This window comes from Gossypium raimondii, chromosome 12 (assembly GCF_025698545.1).
Source record: "Gossypium raimondii isolate GPD5lz chromosome 12, ASM2569854v1, whole genome shotgun sequence".
In the NCBI taxonomy this organism is placed as follows: domain Eukaryota; kingdom Viridiplantae; phylum Streptophyta; class Magnoliopsida; order Malvales; family Malvaceae; genus Gossypium; species Gossypium raimondii.
The window spans coordinates 36514595-36535530 of NC_068576.1; the positions used below are offsets into that span (position 1 = coordinate 36514595).

At 32.3% G+C, this 20936-nt stretch overlaps 4 protein-coding genes across 5 annotated transcripts; 3 read left to right on the forward strand and 1 right to left on the reverse strand.

Moving 5' to 3' along the window:
- The first annotated feature begins 1967 nt into the window (after positions 1-1967).
- Positions 1968-4990, forward strand: LOC105763879 (delta(8)-fatty-acid desaturase 2-like). Its single transcript, XM_052625064.1, has 2 exons — positions 1968-2580; positions 4083-4990. The coding sequence occupies exons 1-2, from the start codon at positions 2028-2030 to the stop codon at positions 4874-4876; spliced, it is 1347 nt and encodes a 448-aa protein (XP_052481024.1). The 5' UTR covers positions 1968-2027; the 3' UTR covers positions 4877-4990.
- An 899-nt stretch (positions 4991-5889) lies between these two features.
- Positions 5890-8814, reverse strand: LOC105763880 (protein ABIL1). Of its 2 annotated transcripts, XM_012582274.2 has the most exons (9): positions 8518-8812; positions 8205-8287; positions 7340-7490; positions 7066-7165; positions 6882-6971; positions 6718-6802; positions 6581-6633; positions 6425-6513; positions 5890-6252 (listed from the first exon to the last, which is right to left on the reverse strand). In XM_012582274.2, the coding sequence occupies exons 1-9, from the start codon at positions 8608-8610 to the stop codon at positions 6106-6108; spliced, it is 891 nt and encodes a 296-aa protein (XP_012437728.1). In that variant the 5' UTR covers positions 8611-8812; the 3' UTR covers positions 5890-6105. The 2 variants fall into 2 exon arrangements, with proteins under 2 accessions (XP_012437728.1, XP_012437727.1); XM_012582273.2 differs by having other exon boundaries at positions 8205-8814.
- A 1541-nt stretch (positions 8815-10355) lies between these two features.
- Positions 10356-11436, forward strand: LOC105762437 (uncharacterized). The gene has a single exon (XM_012580240.2). It carries the CDS (start codon positions 10542-10544, stop codon positions 11343-11345), a length of 804 nt encoding a protein of 267 aa, XP_012435694.1. The 5' UTR covers positions 10356-10541; the 3' UTR covers positions 11346-11436.
- A 2388-nt stretch (positions 11437-13824) lies between these two features.
- Positions 13825-20687, forward strand: LOC105762438 (phosphatidylinositol 4-phosphate 5-kinase 10). Its single transcript, XM_052625250.1, has 8 exons — positions 13825-13955; positions 14054-14219; positions 14929-15039; positions 15524-15711; positions 16165-16256; positions 16377-16484; positions 19660-19774; positions 20399-20687. The coding sequence occupies exons 1-8, from the start codon at positions 13825-13827 to the stop codon at positions 20685-20687; spliced, it is 1200 nt and encodes a 399-aa protein (XP_052481210.1).
- Positions 20688-20936: the final 249 nt, after the last annotated feature.

A 20936-nucleotide genomic window follows, 5' to 3' on the forward strand; every position in this document is an offset into this window, starting at 1 on the left:
TGTTTAAAAAATGGAAGAGTTTTAGATAAGGTTTTTTTGGCTCGGCCTGAATTTGCAAAAAAAAGAAACTGTTATTTTGTTGTTGTTTTTCTGTTGTTTTGCTACTGTTTTCCCACTGTTTTGTTATCATTTCACTATTATATTGTGATTATTTTGTTGTTTATTGTTTTGATATTGTATAACTCTTGTTTTATTGTTAATTTTGTTACTATTTTAGAGGCATCTGCTTGTTAAATTGCACCTATCTTAGTGTTATTTTAAGTATAAAGATTTTTTTAAATTTGTTAGGAAACATTTATTTTAAATTTTTTAGTGTTTTTAATGTATTATATTTTAATTTTTTATATAAAAAAAATTAATACAGGAGGGTGGAGTCGAACCCAAGTTTTAACATTTTTATCTGGGCCAGGATTGGACAAAAATTTAGGCACATTTTTCGGGCCGACCCAACCCATGGACAACTCTAGATCAGACAATGTAAAAATAAAAATATAGATGTCGAAGTAGAAAAATATAGACTAAGAATACACATAATATTAAAATAAGATAGCACTTGAATCTAAGATCTCAAAGTATTAGTAGTTTATAATGTTGGTCCGTAATAATATTTTATTATCTAAAATGTTTAACTAATTATAATTACTAATGAATAAATGTGTTGTAAAGACGTAACTTTTGTACGTAAAGTTATCATATAAAGTTACTTTCAAAACAACACAGCCCTATAAAAAGATATTTTATTAAAAGATATATCGGTGTCTAATGAAAAGATACACTTATTATACGTTTATATAAAAGGCTTTTATGTTAGTCATTTTGACTATTCTATTGGGAGTGTTGAGGGCTTTATTATATTTTGGAGACATTTTAAAACCTTGAAAAAGTGTTCTACACGCCTCAAAGCTGTTATATTTTAGTAGTTTTAAATTTAGATTTTTCGTTTCAATTTTTATTTTTATTATTTTAACACAAAGTTCTTAGAATCTCGACATTATCATCAAGTCAAAATCTCATTGACGTTATGTCGAAAAAAGAAGAAGAAAAATTTAAAACCGATCCATATCATGCTTTTTTTATGATTTTTATTCACAAAATAAAAATCGAATTTTATTTCTTATTTAATTTATAATGATTTTAATTTTAAAGATGTAAAAATAAATATTTTATATTTAAAATTTTGAAAATAATTTAAAAATACAATAGAAATTTTTTAAAGAGTGCTACGTAAGGCTTATTGTATATTTTTCTATTTAAAAAGTAATTCTTTTAAAAATATTTATGAAAAAACTTTTAAAATTTTAATTAATAAGATCTAAATGACATAAAATAAATCTCAAGCTAAAATTCAAAACTCAAAATTAATATAAAACATCAAAAACTAAATATGATCATAAAAATTAATTTAAATATTCATTTTTACGCCTACATTAATCGAAAGATCTTCTTTCCCTTCTCTTCTATAGTTTAGTTTTTTTTTTCATGAAACAACTTTGGTCACAAATTTGTGAACCAAAAGCGAAATAACTTTTTTCTTCAATCTCGATTCTCCAATACTGATCGTCAGATTAACTTGGATCTAAATTATGTTCTACTCGTCGATGGATATTAATTTACCGTACGATTTTTGAATCGTCACCTGAAGCTCGTTAATCTATCTTTAAAAAAAAAACTAAATAGCACAGTTACTTAAATAAAAACTTTCGAATAGTTCAGTAATCATTTTATAACTTTTTAAAGTTGAGTGACCAAAACGTAAAGTTACTAACAGATTAATAACCTTGAGTGTAGTTAACTCATGATTAAATTAAGATTTTCAAATTAAAAAATTAACCGAATTTAATTTTTAATTTTTCAGCATAAAAATTAAATATCAAATTTTATGAAAGTATAAGGACTGGCAAGAAATTTTGACCCTCTATCGGTACAAAAAATGACACTGTCTGCGTTAAATGTATAAATATTAAACAACCTTCAAAAAAATCTCCACACACACACACACAAAAAAAGCTCTGTTTCTTTTTTCATTAATGGAGTGTGACAAAAAATACATCACCATTCAACAGCTAGAACAACACAACAAGCCAGGAGATTTATGGGTTTCCATCAACGGCAAAGTTTACAACGTTTCCGATTGGTCCAAATACCATCCCGGCGGCGAAACCCCACTCTTAAATCTCGCCGGAAAAGACGTTACTGACGCATTCACAGCTTATCATCCCGCCACAGCTTGGCAATACCTTAACAAGTTCTTCACCGGTTATCGTCTAAAAGATTACAAAGTCTCTGAGGTATCCAAAGACTATAGAAACCTAATCCATGAATTCACTAAAGCCGGCATGTTTGAAAACAAAGGTCACACAGCTGTTTTTACATTAACATCGGTAGCCGCCATGTTTGGTTTCGTGTTTTACGGCGTTTTGTGTTGCAATAGCTTGTGGGTTCATCTCTGTTCGGCTATGGTGTTAGGCATGGCTTGGATACAAAGTGCTTATATTGGCCATGATTCTGGTCATTACATTGTAATGTCTGGTCATGGTTGGAACAAGTTGGTTCAACTTATAACAGGGAATTGTTTAACAGGTATTAGCATTGCTTGGGGGTAAAAGTGGGCATGGAGTAGAGGTGCTCATGGGCCGGGCCGGGCCCAGAAAATTTTAACTCGGGTCCCAGGCCCAGGCCCGGCCCGAAATATGGGCCTAGAATTTTGCCCAGGCCCGGCCCAGGAAAAAATTCATAAGCCCGGGCTCGGCCCGACCCAGCCCGTTTTTTAAATAAATACCAAAAATTTATTTTAAAAATTAAAACAAAAATTAAAAAAAGTATTTTAAAAATATTTTAAAATTAAAAAAATAAAAAAATATTTTAAAAAATTTTTAAAAAGTATTTTAAAAGTATTTTAAAATTAAAAAAATAAAAATAAAAATATTTATTATATTCGGGCGGGCCCGGGCCAAAAAAGTGGTGCCCGAGGCCCAGCCCGTTTTTTAATCGGGCCTCGTTTTTTTGTCCAAGCCCATATTTCGGGTCTATATTTTTACCCAAACCCTCCCATATTTCGGGCGGGCCGTCGGGCCGGGCCAGGCCGCCCGGCCCATGAGCACCTCTAGCATGGAGGCGGGATTTCATTTTGCACTAAATTATTTCTTATAGCTTTAAATTATTTCTTGAGAAGTAAATTAATTTTTGCGTTAAAGTTTTTATCAATTTTTACTCTTAAAAATTGGTTTCTATACCTAATAATGAGTCACAAATATCACATCACATATAACCATTTGGTTATTCTGTTAACAACATCAGCGTTTAACAGTAGAAATATTTTTATTAAAAATAATTAATTTGCTCTTTGATCTAACGTACAAAATTAATCTAGTAGAGGAGACTCTTATATTAGGAGTTGGATTACATTTTGTCCCTCTACTAAAAATAGACCAATAATCTTTACACATTAGATCATTTTGTTAAAATTTTTATTCATTTCTACCTTTAAAAATTGGTCTTTATATATCAGAATGAGGTACACATGGCACGTCATGTGTAACTGTCTGGTTATTTTATCAGCAACGCCAATTTTTAACCTAGAAATGAATGAATTTTTTACTAGAAAGGACCAATTTACTATTTCATCTAATGTATAGGGAGTAGGGACTGTTTTGCTCATTTATTGAGTAACACTGGAAAAATGTATTCTGACTCTTAGTATTTATTAAAACATGAGCAAATTAATCCCTATTCGTTAGATCAAAGAGCAAATTGATTATTTTTGTTAAAAATTTTATCTATTTTTACGGTTAAAAATTAGTCCTTACACATCAATATGAGGTACGTATGGCACTCCATGTGTAACTATTTGACAATTCTGTCAACCATGGTAGTTTTAAACAATAAAAATGAATGAAAATTTTAACAGAAATGACCAATTTGTTTTTTGATTTAAAATATAAGGACTATTTTACCTTTTGAGTAAAATGGACAAAATACAATTTAACTCTTAATATGGAACCTCCATGCTACTTTTACGGGATCACTAATCTCTAATAGTTGAAACAAGTTGGTTCAAGTTGTAACAGGTAATTGTTTAACAGGTATTAGCATTGCATGGTGGAAATGGACTCATAATGCTCATCACATTGCTTGTAATAGCTTAGATTGCGATCCCGATCTTCAACATATCCCAGTTTTTGCCGTCTCATCTTGGTTATTCAATTCGGTAACATCTTCTTTTTACGGTAGAAAACTCGAGTTTGATTATATGGCACGAATTCTCATTAGTTACCAACATTGTACATTTTATCCTATCATGTGTGTAGCAAGGGTAAATTTATATATACAAACATTATTACTATTGTTTTCTAAAAGAAAGGTACAAGATAGAACATTGAACATAATGGGGATTATCGTGTTTTGGACATGGTTTCCCCTCTTAGTTTCATGGTTACCGAATTGGTCACATAGGGTTATGTTTGTTCTCACAAGTTTTGTTGTAACATCAATTCAACATGCTCAATTCTGTTTGAATCATTTCTCTGCGAATGTTTACGTCGGTCCGCCGAACGGAAACGATTGGTTCGAGAAACAGACGAACGGGACGTTGGATATTTCGTGTTCGCCATGGATGGATTGGTTCTTTGGTGGGTTACAATTTCAATTAGAACACCATTTGTTCCCTAGGTTGCCTCGTTGTCATTTGAGACAAGTTGCACCATTAGTGAAGGATCTTTGTAATAAACATAATTTGCCTTACAAGAGTCTATCTTTTTGGGAAGCTAATGAACTGACGATTAGGACATTGAAGATGGCTGCTATGGAAGCTAGGGACGTGAACAATAGTGGTGTTTCAAAGAACTTCTTGTGGGAAGCTGTTACCATCCATGGCTGATAAAAATGGGGGTGTTTGAAGATTGAAACTGAACCTTTTTTTCCTTTTTTCTGTTTCTTGTTCAAATGATGTGTTGTTTACTCTTTTATATATGATCATAATAATGTTTTCTGATTTCTTTATTATTATCATTTCTTTTTCAAGACTGTTTACTTATATATGAAAAATTTCTAATTTGAAAAACGTTTTTGAAGAGTCATCTGTCTAAAGTCGGCATGTTCAGTATTATCTCCGGTGAGAATTTTGTCTCTCTACTTCGACACACAAGTATGATTTGCCATATCAAGCATCAAACGAGACATTTTCATTCCATGAACCATGTACAGCTTTTAGTAGAGTTGGGAGATAAAACCTCTATCAAAGATAATACCGGACATGTTAAGGGGTCTACCAACTCCGGACCGATGACACTTTGAAGACTACTCTCAAAGAAGTTGAAAATCTCTAAAAAAAAAAAAAAGATATTTTTGATAAAGGAAGGCTGATTCTCACTTCAGAAAAGTTTTCAAAGTATTGTCTGTCAGGAGCTAATGAATTCTTTAAAGAGTCGGTATGGGTTCAAATCTCACTAAGTGCAAATGTTAAAATTTCTTTGATCTGCGCTCGAGCTCTAGGTAGAATCGAGAGATAAAACTACCATCGGGGATAACACTAGCCTATTGAAAGATTTACCGGTACACAAATGAAGTTGATCTCCCTCAACAATACTCTCGGATTAATTTGAAGAGTTTAAAATTAATGAGCTTACAATTGATTTAATTATGAATTTCCTATTTTAAATCGTTAGAATAAGATAATGAATATTATGAAAACTAAGTAAAACTTTTAATTGTTAAACGTTCTCACTAAATTGCTCACTTGAAATCAGACATTCAACAATTTAGAAGTAAAGAATTAGCATAAATCACAGTTTAACAATTTGTGTAATAAATTAGTAAAAAAGAGAGTAAATTAACAAAAATCGACAGTTCAACTTCATGCATTTATCAACAATTAGACTAAATTTAGATAAATTTAAAATTTTCAACCACTAACCTTTTTTTTCAATTGGATGTGAAAATTTGTAATTTGACAATTCATTTTCATGGAAAATTTATGAAATTTCTAGGGAAAATTAACAATGAACATTCAAATATACAAACCATTCATAAGAGTGGATCATGTAACTCATCTTCATTATCCACAATGAGTGATTTACATGGTGGCATTGGGATTGTTCAAATGGAGATTCATGCAACATATCCAGCTTTTAGCTTCATTGCTTTCTGTTTGACAAAGAAAGCTGAGAGCAAGCTTTGGCTTCTAACAGGTGCACGAACGATCTGATGCTTTCGGTTATCAAATGACCTGAATGCCATCGACGGTCCCTCCGATTCCTGAAACGAAGACAGGGTTTTTCCACAACCATGAAATGCAACAATGACGGATTTTATATCATATAAGAGAGCAACCAATCTAAAGATAAATCCATCAACTCGGGTTTCAACAAACAAGCATCGGTTTAAAGGGCTTCAAGCATGTATGCATTATTGTCGATTCGAACATTACCCCATGTGTGATACCCAGTGTTGGAAAAAGTGGATTCGAAGCAAGATAAGGTGCTGCCGAAGACTTTATCCTCGTGTTATCTCCATTATCTGCAAGAATTACGGTCAAAATGCAAATCTTGTAAAGTAAGAAAAGCTATCAATGTAAAATGCGTACCCAATAGCCGGAAAACTTCAGAACCATTGCCCGAATGTTTCGAGATTTCGTTGCTGCAGTGTAAACAATGTCAATAACTTCTTTGCTCTCATTACAACACTAGAAGAACTACATTGGAACAGTTCGGCCAGACTAACCTTGCCAAAGTGTCTGAATTCCCTTTCGAAGTAGGCTTCGTTTCCAAGGCTAAGTAACATGAAAGAGGCTTTGGTGCAGGACTATCTATATACCACATTTAATAAGTACAATGAAAACAATACAGCAATCAACTCAAATTTTAGAAGAGTTCCAGCCATCGTACCAAAAGGTTGAAGACAAGAAGCCTCGAAATATTTTTGTCTAGAATCTGTACGCACGAGAGGACTAAAATGAACCTTCTTGTTTACGGAATCTGGTTGATAGAAACACAATAGAATAAGAACCAACAAAAAAGGAGATAAAAAGGGAAAGGAAATGAGAAACAGGCTTCAATCAAGTAGTCTTACTTGGTAAAATGTAGTGCTTGTGATGTTTGGGGATAAATGCAAACACCTGGTGCTGCCGGAGACCTTCTTTTCCGGTGTATACTTGGCACGTATGAAGTTGCTAACATGAACAAACTAAATGAGCTCAGGTCATCCCTTCATTATTGTGTTAGAAATTAACTCAAATTCATTTGGTTGGAGGTTACTTGATGATTAAGTTAGACGGGACTGGTTAACCATCTAGATGTCGTATTTGATTACATTTCTGCTCTCAAGTTCCTAACATACTGTTTACCTGATGCAAACAAGATGCTTGTAGCTCCATGGCTGACACTTCCAATATTTGCTGCTCGATAAGATCAGTTAACTTGTAAGCCACAGTACCAAGGTGATCAACAGCATTAACAAGAGCCTGTACAGCATAGTCTTTCAGGTTGTCGAGTACCCTAGCAAATTTTATCCAAGAAAGCAAGAATATTTCAAGCACAAACACGGAGGCAAGCCATTGTCATGCTATAGAGTGATTAAGTGTTGAGAGATTTCTGACTTCTTTGGAAAAAGTCTTCGAAGAATCGTCCGCGCCAAGCCAATGAACCCCTCAATAGAGGGGTATTATTCCGATCAGAATTTTGTCTCATGACTCTGTGAAGTGCCTGAGTACCGAAGGCTGCATGAAGAGACGGTAGATTCAACAAAGTGAGTGCGCCTCATCGGGAATGTGAGTGTTTGCACTTAATAGAATTTGAACCCCTGACACTTGTGGCTAACTATGCTACAACTGACTAACTCAAGTCGTAGCATAATTGCCCATAAATACCCTAGCTGCAGGGCACGCGCTCAAATCTTACCAAGCGCAAAAGTTCATACTTTCTTGGTAAATGACCGCGCACGGCACATGGTTCACGCTCGATAAAACGATCTTACTTTGTTGAACCCATCACCTCTTTAGACAACCTCAGGCTCTCATCGAAGGCAGAGCACAAAACCCACCAAGGACAATATTGGACGTGTTGAAAAGTCTATCGACTTCAGATAGACTACACTTCAAAGACTTATTTCGAAAGACTTCTTTTGAAAGAGTCAACCTCACCTAAACACACGAGGAAATAATGAACGAAGCAACAATTATTGAAAGTAAAAGTAAAAATATGGATCCTCACATCTGCTTCTGTTCACTATGTATGTATGACTTTTCACAGTACTCTGCAGCTGAATAAAGCTGAGGCCTCAAATTCTTCAGCTCCTGCAAAATGTCAGGGGCCAGATAGAAAAGCTTTGAACATGCATAAAGCTCAAAATTTTCTTTAAGACAACCTTTCAAACAAGATGCATGCACTTCTCCAAATTTCCTTTTAACATCATGTAAACGAAGCAAAATCATTGTTCTTCAATGCAGGAGATAAGTGAAACAAAAAGAAAAAGAGAAAACACGAAATTTGCTGTGCAAAAATTGGACGCCCAAAAGATAGAAACCTGCAAGGCTATGACGAAGCTTTTGCTACGCTCCAAAGAGACCTCGTCGAACGTGGTGGCTAGATTATTAGATATGGGTAACTCTACATCCATTTGTGTGATCACTTTAATAGATTTTTAGAATCAAAATGCGAAACCCCAAAATCTCAAGAACAAGAAATTGGATTAATGGAGAGATTTTGGGGGGTTAGCGAACTGGAAAATTGTGAAGCTCAGGGGGGGTGATGGTAGGTGAACGCACACTTTGAGTTGACAAGCATTGAATTGGTTGTTCATGGGTCAGTGTCTCAACAACTGATGATAGTTGTAAAGTTAACATTTATATACTAACTGACGCATTTGCTCTGCTCATTCAATGTAATGCACCATCTATGCCGATTTTGAATGATGATAAAATCCCTTCACGATGATGTCACCGGGGAATTTGATTATTAATCCCAATCTTATCCGTTTTAATTTAATCATAAAAAGTTAATTACAGCAATTCGATGGATTCAAACTATTGAAAATTGGCATGGAGGGATTAAATTTGCAGTTAAACAGTTTACTCTTTTTTTTAATTTTAATTAAATCAATCGAATCAGAAATCGATGATTTGATCGGTTCGATTTTCGATTTAGCTTTAAAAACATTGAATCAAACCTTAGTTGAACAAAGCTCAGATGTAGTTTATCAATTGAGTAAATTACATCCAATGTCACTAAACTATTGTAAGTTTATATTTTAGTCACTCAACTTTAAAAAATTACAAAATAATCACTAAGCTAGTTAAAAGTTTCTATTTAAGTAACTGAACAATTTGAAAGTTTTTTTTTTATTTAAGTCATAGGGTTATTAAGTTTTTTTTTGAAGTTCAGCTAACGAGCTCTAAGCAACAATTCAATAACTGGTACGGTGGATCAGTATCCATCAACGTGAAGAAGAACACACCTTAGATCCAAGTTGATCTAACAGTCAGTGTCGAAGATCAGAGAAGAAAGCTATTTGGATTTTGGGTTACAGATTCGTGACGTTTAAAGCAGTTTCATGAAAACAAATTGAACCGTAAAAGATGAGATGAAAGAGAGCTTTCGATTAATATAGGTCGTGCAAATAGAAAAGGTCATACAACAATAATTTTAACAAGGGACAAAGACAAGAGGGCAGGCAGTGGCCTTGATCCCCTTAAATTTTTATGAAATTACATGTTAGTATAATGGTAAAATTGTCCTTCGGCCTCCAATAATTTATGATTCATCTCTAGCCCCCTTAATGCAATTTTCTAGCTTCGTCTCTAGTTTTAACAACTCAATGACTTAAAGGAAAACTTTCAAATAGTTCAATGAATATTTTGAAATTTTTTAAAGTTGAATAGTCAAAACATAAACTTATTAATAATTTAGTGGTTGTAGATGTAATTTACCTAACTAATAAAATTATTATTTTTAACATTAATCTCATTATAAGTTCTTTTTGATATAATGCATAGAACTACCCATAATCCTTCTCCAACCCTTAAATAAGAGAATAATGCATGCTGAAACACACTCGAACCCACGACCTCCTGCACTGACGATAATACCAAGGTCAATCGAACTAAAAATCAATCGATAACTAATCAAAGAATTTTATGTAAACTTGATCGGCTCGAAATTGAAAAATTAAACCCAACCAAAACAAACAGAGTCCATCCAGGGCATAAACACCTATGAGGCTATGACCTATATTACAAATAGGTCCAAAGAGTTTGTAGATCAAATACTCATTGCCGGCCCAGCCCGAAAATTTTCTCTTTTGAAAATAACCAACTTTCCCTCCTTCAACCGTTCTTTTCTTCCCATCACCTGAGCTCTCTCTGTCCCAATTTCTTTCCATTTGTTGTGGTGGGTTTTCTTTTTCTTTTTTCCAGCCGGCATTACCCTTTCCTTCGGTGTCACTTTCTCGGGAAAATCCCATACTCTTTTTTTCCTTTTCTTGATGAAACCCTAAAATTCTCGAGAAAAATCGAAAAGAAGAAGAAAGATTGGCACAACAAGGACCGGGTAATGGAGAAAGATCATCATCATCATTATGTGCTGGAAATAACCTTAATCTCCGCACAAGGACTTAAAGAACCATCTGGTCAACTCCGCCGTATGCAAACTTACGCCCTTGCATGGATCGATCCTTCTCTTAAACTCCGTACTTGTATTGATCGTTCCGGCGGTGGAAACCCTACTTGGAACGACAAGTTCCTTTTCAAAGTCTCTTCTGATTTTCTTTCTAAAGAAACTTCCGGTGTTTCCGTTGAGATCTATTCCGTCGGCGTCCTTCGTGATTCCCTACTAGGAACCGTTCGTTTACTCGTCGGTAACTCGATCCGGACTGGTTTTACGATCCACCCTCCTTCTTTCACCGCGGTTCAAGTTCGTCGACCTTCCGGTAGGTTTCACGGCGTTATTAACATTGGGGTTACGGTTCTTGACATGGCCGATGTACCCTCCATGTCTGGTTTATCCGCCGTCGGTTTCCGTGACCTGATCGGAGAAAGCATTAATTCGAAGAAAAACAGGGGATTGAAGAAATCGAAATCTACTACACTACCTTTACCCGGTGAGAATTTGTCCGATGATCAATCAGACGATTGTCATTCCTCGACGACATCGTCATCTTCGCCGGCGTCTACGGCTCTAAGGGAATGGAATGGGATAATTAGGGAAATAGAGAAAAGAAAGAATCATATAAGGTCTTCATCATCGGAAGATGGAAGCTTGCTTTGTGGATTGGGGTTATCGTCTATGAAGGTTGGTTGCCTTAGCCCCTTCATTGTTGGTGCTGCAAGTTTTAATGAAGGGAAAAATCCACCATGAATGGGGGCAATCAAGATTCATTTCACTATAGTTTTAATGAGATGATTGATCATTGTTTTGTATATTAAATAGAATTTGAAATTTCATTTGTAAAACCCTTCGGTTTCTAAAGATTTTCCTTATCAGATGATGAATCCTTTTGATTTAGCAAAAACAAAATGTTTTTTTCTTCTTTTTGATAATTTCTTCTATTACTTGGTCTACTTTGCTTAATTGTGATTTTAGTATTTTTGAATTTAATATTTCAATTATTTTCAAATTTACTTTTACATAAATTGTATATATATATATATATATATATTGTAATTTTCGGATCTTTTGTAAGCTATGGATCAATTTTAGTTTGTATATTTTAGGACACTTTTAGATAGACGGTGCGTTTACCTACAGTTAATAGTAATGAGATTAGATAATATAGCGTGAGGAAAAAAATTTAAACGCACCACATTAGAAGTAAATGCCCATCCAAAAGGATCAATGTACTTTGGGTAAGTTGTGAATTTAGTATTTTGTAATTTTGAATTAATTAATTTTAGTTTGTATACTTTAGCAATTATTAAATCAATGTACTTCGTAAATTATGAATTTAGATGTTAAATCAGTCTACTCTACATAAGTTGTGAATTTAGTATTTTGTAATTTTTGAACTGATCAATTTTAGTGTATTCAATGTAATTTGTGAATATCGCATTCTTGTATTTTTCAAATTGATCAATATTAGTTTGTATACTTTAGTAGTTGTTAAATAAGTGTACTCTGCATAAGTTGTGAATTTAGTATTTCTATAATTTTTGAATTGATCAATTTTAGTTCGTATGCTTTAGTAGCTATTAATCATCTGGTTAAATTTTGTTATTAACCTTGCCTTTGTATAATTCATGTTCTTCAATTGAATCATTTTAGTTCTTATATATTTTCAAATTCCAAAATTTTAGTCTTAACAAGCAAAGAATGAGTTAAATTCATTAATCGACTTTTTGTGAGAAATATGAGGAAATATAACAAGTTGAAATGACATTACATATGTGATAATATAATTGTCACATAAAATTTTGAAAATAACATGACTTGACTTAATGAATTCAACAACTATCGATTTTTACATTTTATTTTTATCTTCTTTAATAATTTCTCATCTATAACAATAATTGTCAATTATGAAGTACACTCTTCATTAAACTAGTTCTCTGTAACAATATATTGTCTCAAATTTTAGAATATTAGTACTCTTAGTAGGAAAAATAAAAACATAAATTTTAGTTAACATATTATAAAATTTAAATTTTATATAAGGAATATTTTAATGATATTTTAATAAATAAAATAATATTTTTAAATTTTATTAAAATACAATCTAAATCTCATTAATTAATATTATTAATACATTAATCTAAATCTCAAATATTATTAACAACCACCTCTTTACGAGATTCAAAATTTTGATTAACAAATGAGACTATTATAAAAGAGTTGATTGTATATTTAATTACTATTTTAAAAAATATTTTATTAAAATTACATTATTATCAATTTTGCTTATTTATATTTAGGCAGGATTTGATTTTTAAAATATTAACATTTTATTTTTTAATACCGGTAACATAACAAATTTCTTGAGAAAAAATAATTTATACGAAAAATAACTTTTCATGAAACAACTTTGAATATCAGAAATCTGCAAACCAAAATCTAAACAAATTTCTTCACCAATCTTCTACGTTGACCGTCAAAATCGATTTAGATTTAAGATATGTTTTCTACTCGTCAATAAGTACTGATCTATCATACCGATTGTTGAATCGTTGCTTAAAGCTCGTTCTTCGGGCTTTAAGAAAAAAAAACTTAACAAATCAACGACTTAAATAAAAAAATTTCGAATAGTTCAATGACTTAAATGAAAACTTTTGAATAATTAAGTAATCATTTTATAACTTTTTGAAGTTGAGCGGCCAAAATATAAACTGTGTTTTACCCTATTATTAATGTACCAAATAATTTTTTTATGTATTATATGAATTAAAAACTAATTGTTAGGGACCGAAAGTTAAATTGTTAGTTGTTGCAGCCTCTTTTCCTCTCCACCGCCCAATCTTTTTACAACCAAAATTATTAAAAGCAAATAAAATAGAAATTAAAAAAAATCTTTGGATTTATTCAATCGAAAGGTGTTTGATTTTATTTATTTAAAAAAACTATAATTTGGTTTTTACTCAACAGATTATAGTTTTGAATAAATAAATAAAAATTCTAACATTGCATCTTAGATTTCATCATCTTACAAGAAATTGAGATTCTCTCTTACAAAGGTATAATCAAATTCATGTTCTTAAAAAAATTGATTTTTATTTTGTTGAATGTCATTTCATGTTTTTTATTTTCATATAGAAAGATTACAAAAGTGTACCAATTTGAAAAGTTATCTGTTTTTTTTTTTTTCATTTTATAATGAAAAGAATTGCAGAGTGAAATTGAGATTTACATGGCATTTTCCGACAAGGAGCTTATGACGACAGATTATATGATTCAATGTTCAAGACATCATTGCAATAATCTCCCTCCCGGAATAGTTACTGGCTTTGAATGGAAAGATTATTGTCCTAAATCTTTCAGGTTTTGCAATTTTTTTATTTGTTTTTATTTTTATTGTTTTTAATAGATTATGCCAATATACCGAGACGTGAGTTATTGTTATTTCATTGTTTTTTTAGACTTATTCAAGAGCTTGAAAACATCGATAACGATGACTACATGATGGTAGTTTGTAGTGATGAAACTATTAAGCAAGTGACGTCGACAGTGAGACCTGGAAACATGTTCCTTTTCTCTAACGACTCTCGATTTGCCATTAAAACACTAAGGAAATCCGAACTCAAGGTAATGAAAACAAGTCTTTCTTTCATATAACATTAAGGAAATGTCATTCGTCTAGAGCCATCGAATTCCTCAACAGCTTCGAGATTGGCCTTATAACATGTAGCCCAAGTGGTAGCAATCTCATCCATATGTGTGCCTTATATGCTATAGGGTATGGGTTTGAGGCTAACCATGCATGGTTTAGCTTCTTAGGCATCCGACGTAACACTCCCACTTGGTGAACATATCGTCTCTTCAGGTCACCTTTTCAAGTGTGTGGGCTTTCAATAGAGTCGAGAGACAAAACCCCCCACCAAGGACAATACTGGATTTGTTGAAGAATTCAATAGTTCCAACTGGATGACACTTCGTAGACTTCTCCCAAACGCTTGTTAACGATTTTTCAACTCTGTTAGGAGAAATCTATGAAGTGTTAAGACAAAAGCCCATCGAGATAATACCAAACTTGTTTAGAGATCTGTTGGCTTTGAACAGATAACACTTCACAATTTCCTCTCGAATGAATCAAAAATCCCTCGACAAACTGATACATAAATTATCTTATATTTTGCAAATCATCCCAAACTGTGAAGTAGATATTTAGTTGGATTCCAATGATTAAGATTTAGTTGGATTCTAATATAATTTTATTGGTTGGAGATTACTTGAAAATAAGTTTATTAATGAAGTAGATATTTAGGAATTCTTAGTGAGTATTATCCCAATGCAGGTTCTCTTGGAAATGCTTCCAAGCTACTATAGCCATATCAAAAGGTTTCGAAGCACAATATTGAACAAGTTGTATGGAGCTCATGTGGTGAAACCAGCCGGAGGTACTAAGGTATTTATCTCATATAAAGCTTTGCTCTCTAAACCTTTATAACATATTTTATTGGTTAAAATGTGCCTATAGTCCTAGTAATTTTCAAAAATTAAGAATTTAGTCTCTATACTTATATTTTCAAGAACTTAGTCCTTCTATTTTTCAGACTTCAAATTCAGGTCCAAATATTAACACTGTTAATTTTTTTGGTTAAATTTATTTTGTAACATTTTGAAATAAAAAATACTTACTTGGTAGCCATGTAATTAAAAAAATTGTAATCAATCTGAATTTAACAAAGAAAAAATTAGCAGTTTGACTTGAATTCTAAAGCCTAAAAAATAAAGAGACTAAATTCCTAGCAATATAAGTATAGGGAATGAATTCCTAATTTAAAAAAAAAATACAAGGACTATAGGCATATTTTAAACCATCTGATTTGATATGGAAGTTTTGTTACTCAACTTCTTCTTTTGTTACATTGTCTGAATTCTCTAAATAGGTTTATTTTGTGGTTGTGGCAAACATATTCAAGTCAGATTTGTTGATGCATCGATGTTATGACCTCAAAGGTTCATTACAAGGTCGAAAAGTTGAAAAAATGCGATACAGAGAGAAAACTCTACATAAGGAGTCTGATCTTGATTTCCTATTTTACCTTGAACCTTTGGTCCGACAAAGACTTTTGAAGTAAGTCAATAAAAGTATCATGCAGTCCCCTTTTCTAGGAGTCAGATTGCATTTTGCCTCCTCTACTAAAAAAATGAGAAAATTTGTCATTGTACATTTAAAAAGCAAATTGGTCATTTTTGTTAAAACTTCCATCCCTTTATATTGTTAAAAAGTAGTGTAGCTGACAAAATAATTAGACAATATGACATGTGACGTGCCACATGCTGACGTACCTGGACCAGCTTTTAATAGTAAAAATGGATGAAATTTTTAACAAAAGGACTAGTTTTCTTTTTGATCTAATGTACAATGACTAATTTACCCATTTTAAGTAAAAAGGCTAAAATACAATCTGACTTCTATTACAAGAGCCTCCATAGTACTTTTACTAAGGCAGTTGTTATAAATCTATACATTTTTTCTCTTTTGTTTTCTTTTCTTGATTAACAATCATAATTTTGTTTTTGATAGACAAATCAAATATGATTGTGCTTTCCTAGAGGCTGCAGGCATCATGAATTACAGCCTCATGCTTGGCTTGCATGTACAAGGATCACGTCAAGGTGAATTTTCACTACTTTAGCTATGTGTTATGAAAATGCAACAATGGTGACATTATTTGAAACAAGCCAAATCTTAAAAATAAAACAAATTGTAACATTTATTCCTTTGTTGTCTTTTAGTGGATTGTGTTAACAGCAAATGTTCTAACAATGGCATGAGAATTTTCAATGTTGCATTGCATCAAAGTGATGTAGCCTCACAAAGATCGTCTGACTCTTCATATAAAGGTGATGTACAGAAAAATACAAACAATGTATCAAGCTTTACTTATAGTCTCTCCTTTGACCCTCACTTTTTGTTGATATTAATATATATATAAAATAAAAAGGTTAAATCACTGTTTGGTGTCTGAACTTAGCAATTTTTCTTGGATTGGGGCCTGATTTTTTTTTTGTCCAAGTTAGGTCCTGAACTTGGCAATTGTTCCCACATTGGTCATGGACTAAGCAATTATTCTCACATTGGGGTTTAAATTTTTTTTCCAAGTCGGTCCCTAAACTTGACAATTGTTATTACATTGAAGCCTAAACTTGGCGAAGATTCCCACATTGGGACTTAAACTTTAGGGTTTTCAATGGCTAACTTAGACAAAAAAAGTTCAAACCCCAATGTTGGAACAATTGTCAAGTTCAAGGCCTAGGCCTAACTTAGACCAAAAGAAAGTATCAATTTCTAAGTTCAACGCCAAAAAAGGTTTAAGTCCCAATGTGAAAACAAATTGTCAAATTCAAGTCCCCAAAAGTGATTGGTTAAATAAAACTATTAAGTTCAAGAAAGGAAAAATACTTGTTATGTGATAAGCTATGTTATTTGGATTCTTCATTCGCGATATTAATATAAAGTATATGATATTCAAATATGTGAAAAAAATGACATAATTGCATCAAATATCCTCAATGTTTATTGGTTTTTGAGTTTAAGCCCTTAATTTTTTTTTATTGACACCCTCAATGTTATGATTTTTTCAAAAATCAGTCCAATTTTAATGGTAAACATGAGTTGACCATCAATAAAATGACAGGTCAATGAAATAGCCTATGTGGCATGTCACATAATCACAATGTTATAGATGACATCATCAAAACAAATTTTTTTTTCATCTTTTTTTCTTTTTTTCTCTTCCCCTCTAATTATTGTTACAATAAAAAAATAAAACACCTACCACCATTTTGTATTGAATCAATGGATTGAATTTTGTTTGCATTGAATCAAAATCAAAACTCCCAACAAAGAAAACAACACAAAAAAAACAAAAAACAAAAACCAGAACATATCATCATCTTATTCACCTTTATTTTGCCTGTAATAATGATTCTTGGTTGCCTCACACCCGCATGCCCCTTTCAATATCCACCCTTCCCCCCACCTCCCCCACTTTTTATCTCTCAATATCTTACCTATAAAACCCCATTTCCCTCCCCACTTCTCTCTCTCACCTGTAGTAATCTTCTTCAACACCACCAAAACCCAACATATTCTTTTTCTTTCTATATTTTCTCATTTTTTGGTCCCTATTTTCAAGTTCATGTCTTTGGTTTTTTGTTATTGTTTAGCAATGGCGATTTTAGGGTTTGAAGATTTCAAGGTTTAAAGGTTTTAAAAAACAGTTGGAATTTCATTTCTTCGGTGATGATCCATTGAGTAATATAAACAACAATATGGGTCTTCGCTTATTTGATTTCGAATCAATCGAACAAGCCCTTCATGTCGTCCAATGCACCATCGTTTCTGCCGTTAGTAACCAATTTTTTTATGCTTACGTCTTGTCAGAATCGAGTTTGTTCATATTTCGGCTAAGATTATAATCAAAACCTATGAGACGACTCAGTTACTCAAATCGATTCGTCCATTGACTCACTTTGCCAACAAGCTTAATCTTAAATTATGTGGGTGCCGATACACTAGGGGAAGTTTCATTTTCCCCAAATCTTAGTCTTTCCCTCATACAAATTTCAAAGAAGAAGTGATTTACATCGAATAAAATCTCCCAAAAAATCTTGTTTATAGAAAATTCATCATTATGCCGTCGAAGAATCCTTGTTATTCATGGCATGTTTTTGCCCACGGTGATCAAAACCACCGTAAGAAATTGAATTCCGATGTTACGTTTGAAATTTGTATAGCGGAGCTTGATCGTCATCTGGCACGTAAGATTTACAAAAAAGCCTGGGATTGTAAAATAGGGGATTCAGCTGGGAAAGAGATGACGGTGTTGACGGGGATTCATGATATAAACCCTAGGGCTTTCATTTGTGATTTTATTCTAACAGCAGTTAGAGGGGGAGAGAGAAAGACAGACGAAGAAAGAAGATGGAAAAAAATGAATTTTTTTATTTTGATGATGTCATCTATGACATCGTGCTTATGTGGCATGCCACATAGGCTATTTCTTTGATTGGTGGTCAATTCACGTTTACAATTAAAATTGAGTTAATTTTTGAAAAAACCGTAATATTAAGGGTGTCAATATTTTTATATTAAGGGCTCAAACCCAAAAATCTATAAACGTTGAGGGTATTTTATGCAATTATGCAAAAAAAAATCAAATTTAGTATTAGCATGGCTGATGCATACCTATATTTAGCACTTACCTTAGCTATGAATTCCAAAGATTTAAGTAGTCAGTGGCATCAACCTTGCTTGGATTAGGTCTAGTATTTGATTTTAAGGTTAATTTGAGTTTTAAAACTTTTAAATCATTTTGAGTTTGGATAATTTCAATTTTGGGTTAGTTTTAGATTTGAATCATTATGGGTTAATATTATTTTTAGCTACTTCTTTAGGTTTGAATTGTTAGTTTTTATGATCAAATCAGATTGGATTCGATTTGGATTTATTTCAACCTGTTTGAGTTTTCTATTTCAATGTAAGAATTGATAGGTATAATTGTAGCTTAAAAGGCAAAGTAAATAGGAAAAAAGGTAAAAGTACCATTGAAGCTTCTATACTAGGAGTTGGATTGCCTTTTGCCCCCTCTATTTCAAAAATGGGCAAAGAAGTCCTTGTACATTAGATCAAAGAGTAAGTTGGTCCCCTTTTTTATTCTTTTTTGTTGTTAAAAATTAGTCTTTATACGTCAGCAATGAGGACACGTGGTATGCCATGTGCCATTTTCTAATTATTTGGTCAACCACACCAATTTTTAACAGTACATATGGATGAAAGTTTTAACAAAAAAGGACCAATTTTCTCTTTGATCTAACGTATAAGGACTAATTTACCCATTTTTTTAGTAGAGAGCATAAAATGCAATTTGACTTCTAGTATAGGGGCCTCCATGATACTTTTACCCGAAAAAAAATAACCTAAAAATTTTAGGATTTGTAAGAAATTAAGTGCTTAATTGTTCTAATAATGTCATCACTCATTTAATGAAACATATTCTACTTCTTTGCATTGTAGATTCAACAAGCAAATACAGTACAACCAACATCATGGACATTATCTCTAATACCTCTTTCTCTGAGAATGAAGCATCAGAAGTGAGTTTTGGTGATCAATGGCTACAAAACAATAGGTAAATTTTGCTTGCTAAATACGTTGGGGGTGAAATGCAAAAACTTTTTGGGTAAACCACACTAGTAGTCACCCAAATATTAGTAAATTTCTTCTTTGGTCACCCAACTCTGAGAAGCTACAAAATGGTCACCTAACTATTAGTAAATTTCTTTATTTGGTTACCCAACCATGAAAAGTTACAAAATGGTCACTAAACTATTCAATTTTGTCTTCTTCTTTTTTTGTCACCAAGTTACACAATGTGTAAATGTTGATGATCAATTTTTTAGAATTAAGACTAAATTAACATAGTTTATAAATGTTGAGGCTTAAAATTGCTACTACACCAATTCTAAAAGTTGTCACGTTAGCTAGCTAGTGACCAGAAAAGACAAAATTGAATAATTGGGTGACGATTTTGTAACTTTTCATAGTTAGGTGACCAAAAAAAGAATTTACTAATAGTTGGATGACCATTTTGTAAATTTTCATAATTAGATGACTAGATAAGAAATTTACTAATAGTTTAGTTGATTACTAGTGTAGTTTACCCAAAATTTTTTGGGGTCAAAATTGAATTATAAATTTTAAGGATCAAAATGCAATTTAGCATTGTATTAACATACAAATTTTGTTTCCATAGTTGCAAGTTTGGTGAAGAACTAGCTGCACGTGGTGTTCGCATATCAAAGAATGGAACAGGAACATTATCATGTCAAAATTTTACAGTGATAGAGTGCTATGATGTTCTTTTGTGTTTTGGGATAGTGGATTTTTTCCAAAATTACAATGTTATCAAGCGAATTGAGCATGCCTACAAGTCATTGCAATTTGATCGAAAGATGATTGCAGCTGTAAATCCCAAAATATATTCTTCTCGTTTTCAAGAGTTTATTAGTGACATATTTAAAGCAGATGAACCTCTCAATTGACCTCACAAATGGTAAGGTTTTTTTCTTTTGGGGGTTAATTACACCTATATCCTCAAACTATATCTCAAATTCTAAATTGGTCTTTGAATTTTTCTAATTTATTCTCCAAAGTATTAATATCATTTTAATTAGGGCCTTTTGTTAGTTTGAACATCAGTCGAGGCATTAAATGTTAGTTTTAATCTGACATTGAACATATTTAAAACACATAGATCAAAATTTAAATGCATGTATATGAATTTAACATTT

What these genes read in the sequence shown, in the direction of transcription:
- LOC105763879 (XM_052625064.1), top strand. Translation starts at nt 2,028, where the DNA reads ATGGAGTGTGACAAAAAATACATCACCATTCAACAGCTAGAACAACAC. An exon ending in AACAGGGAATTGTTTAACAG is followed by an intron (nt 2,581 to 4,082) that starts GTATTAGCATTG and finishes ATTGTTTAACAG; the next exon opens with GTATTAGCATTGCATGGTGG.
- LOC105763880 (XM_012582273.2), bottom strand. Translation starts at nt 8,425, where the DNA reads ATGATTTTGCTTCGTTTACATGATGTTAAAAGGAAATTTGGAGAAGTG. An exon ending in CAAGCACTACATTTTACCAA is followed by an intron (nt 6,972 to 7,065) that starts GTAAGACTACTT and finishes TCTATCAACCAG; the next exon opens with ATTCCGTAAACAAGAAGGTT. An exon ending in TGAAGTTTTCCGGCTATTGG is followed by an intron (nt 6,514 to 6,580) that starts GTACGCATTTTA and finishes TAATTCTTGCAG; the next exon opens with ATAATGGAGATAACACGAGG.
- LOC105762437 (XM_012580240.2), top strand. Translation starts at nt 10,542, where the DNA reads ATGGAGAAAGATCATCATCATCATTATGTGCTGGAAATAACCTTAATC.
- LOC105762438 (XM_052625250.1), top strand. Translation starts at nt 13,825, where the DNA reads ATGGCATTTTCCGACAAGGAGCTTATGACGACAGATTATATGATTCAA. An exon ending in GTCCGACAAAGACTTTTGAA is followed by an intron (nt 15,712 to 16,164) that starts GTAAGTCAATAA and finishes TGTTTTTGATAG; the next exon opens with ACAAATCAAATATGATTGTG. An exon ending in GTCTGACTCTTCATATAAAG is followed by an intron (nt 16,485 to 19,659) that starts GTGATGTACAGA and finishes TTTGCATTGTAG; the next exon opens with ATTCAACAAGCAAATACAGT.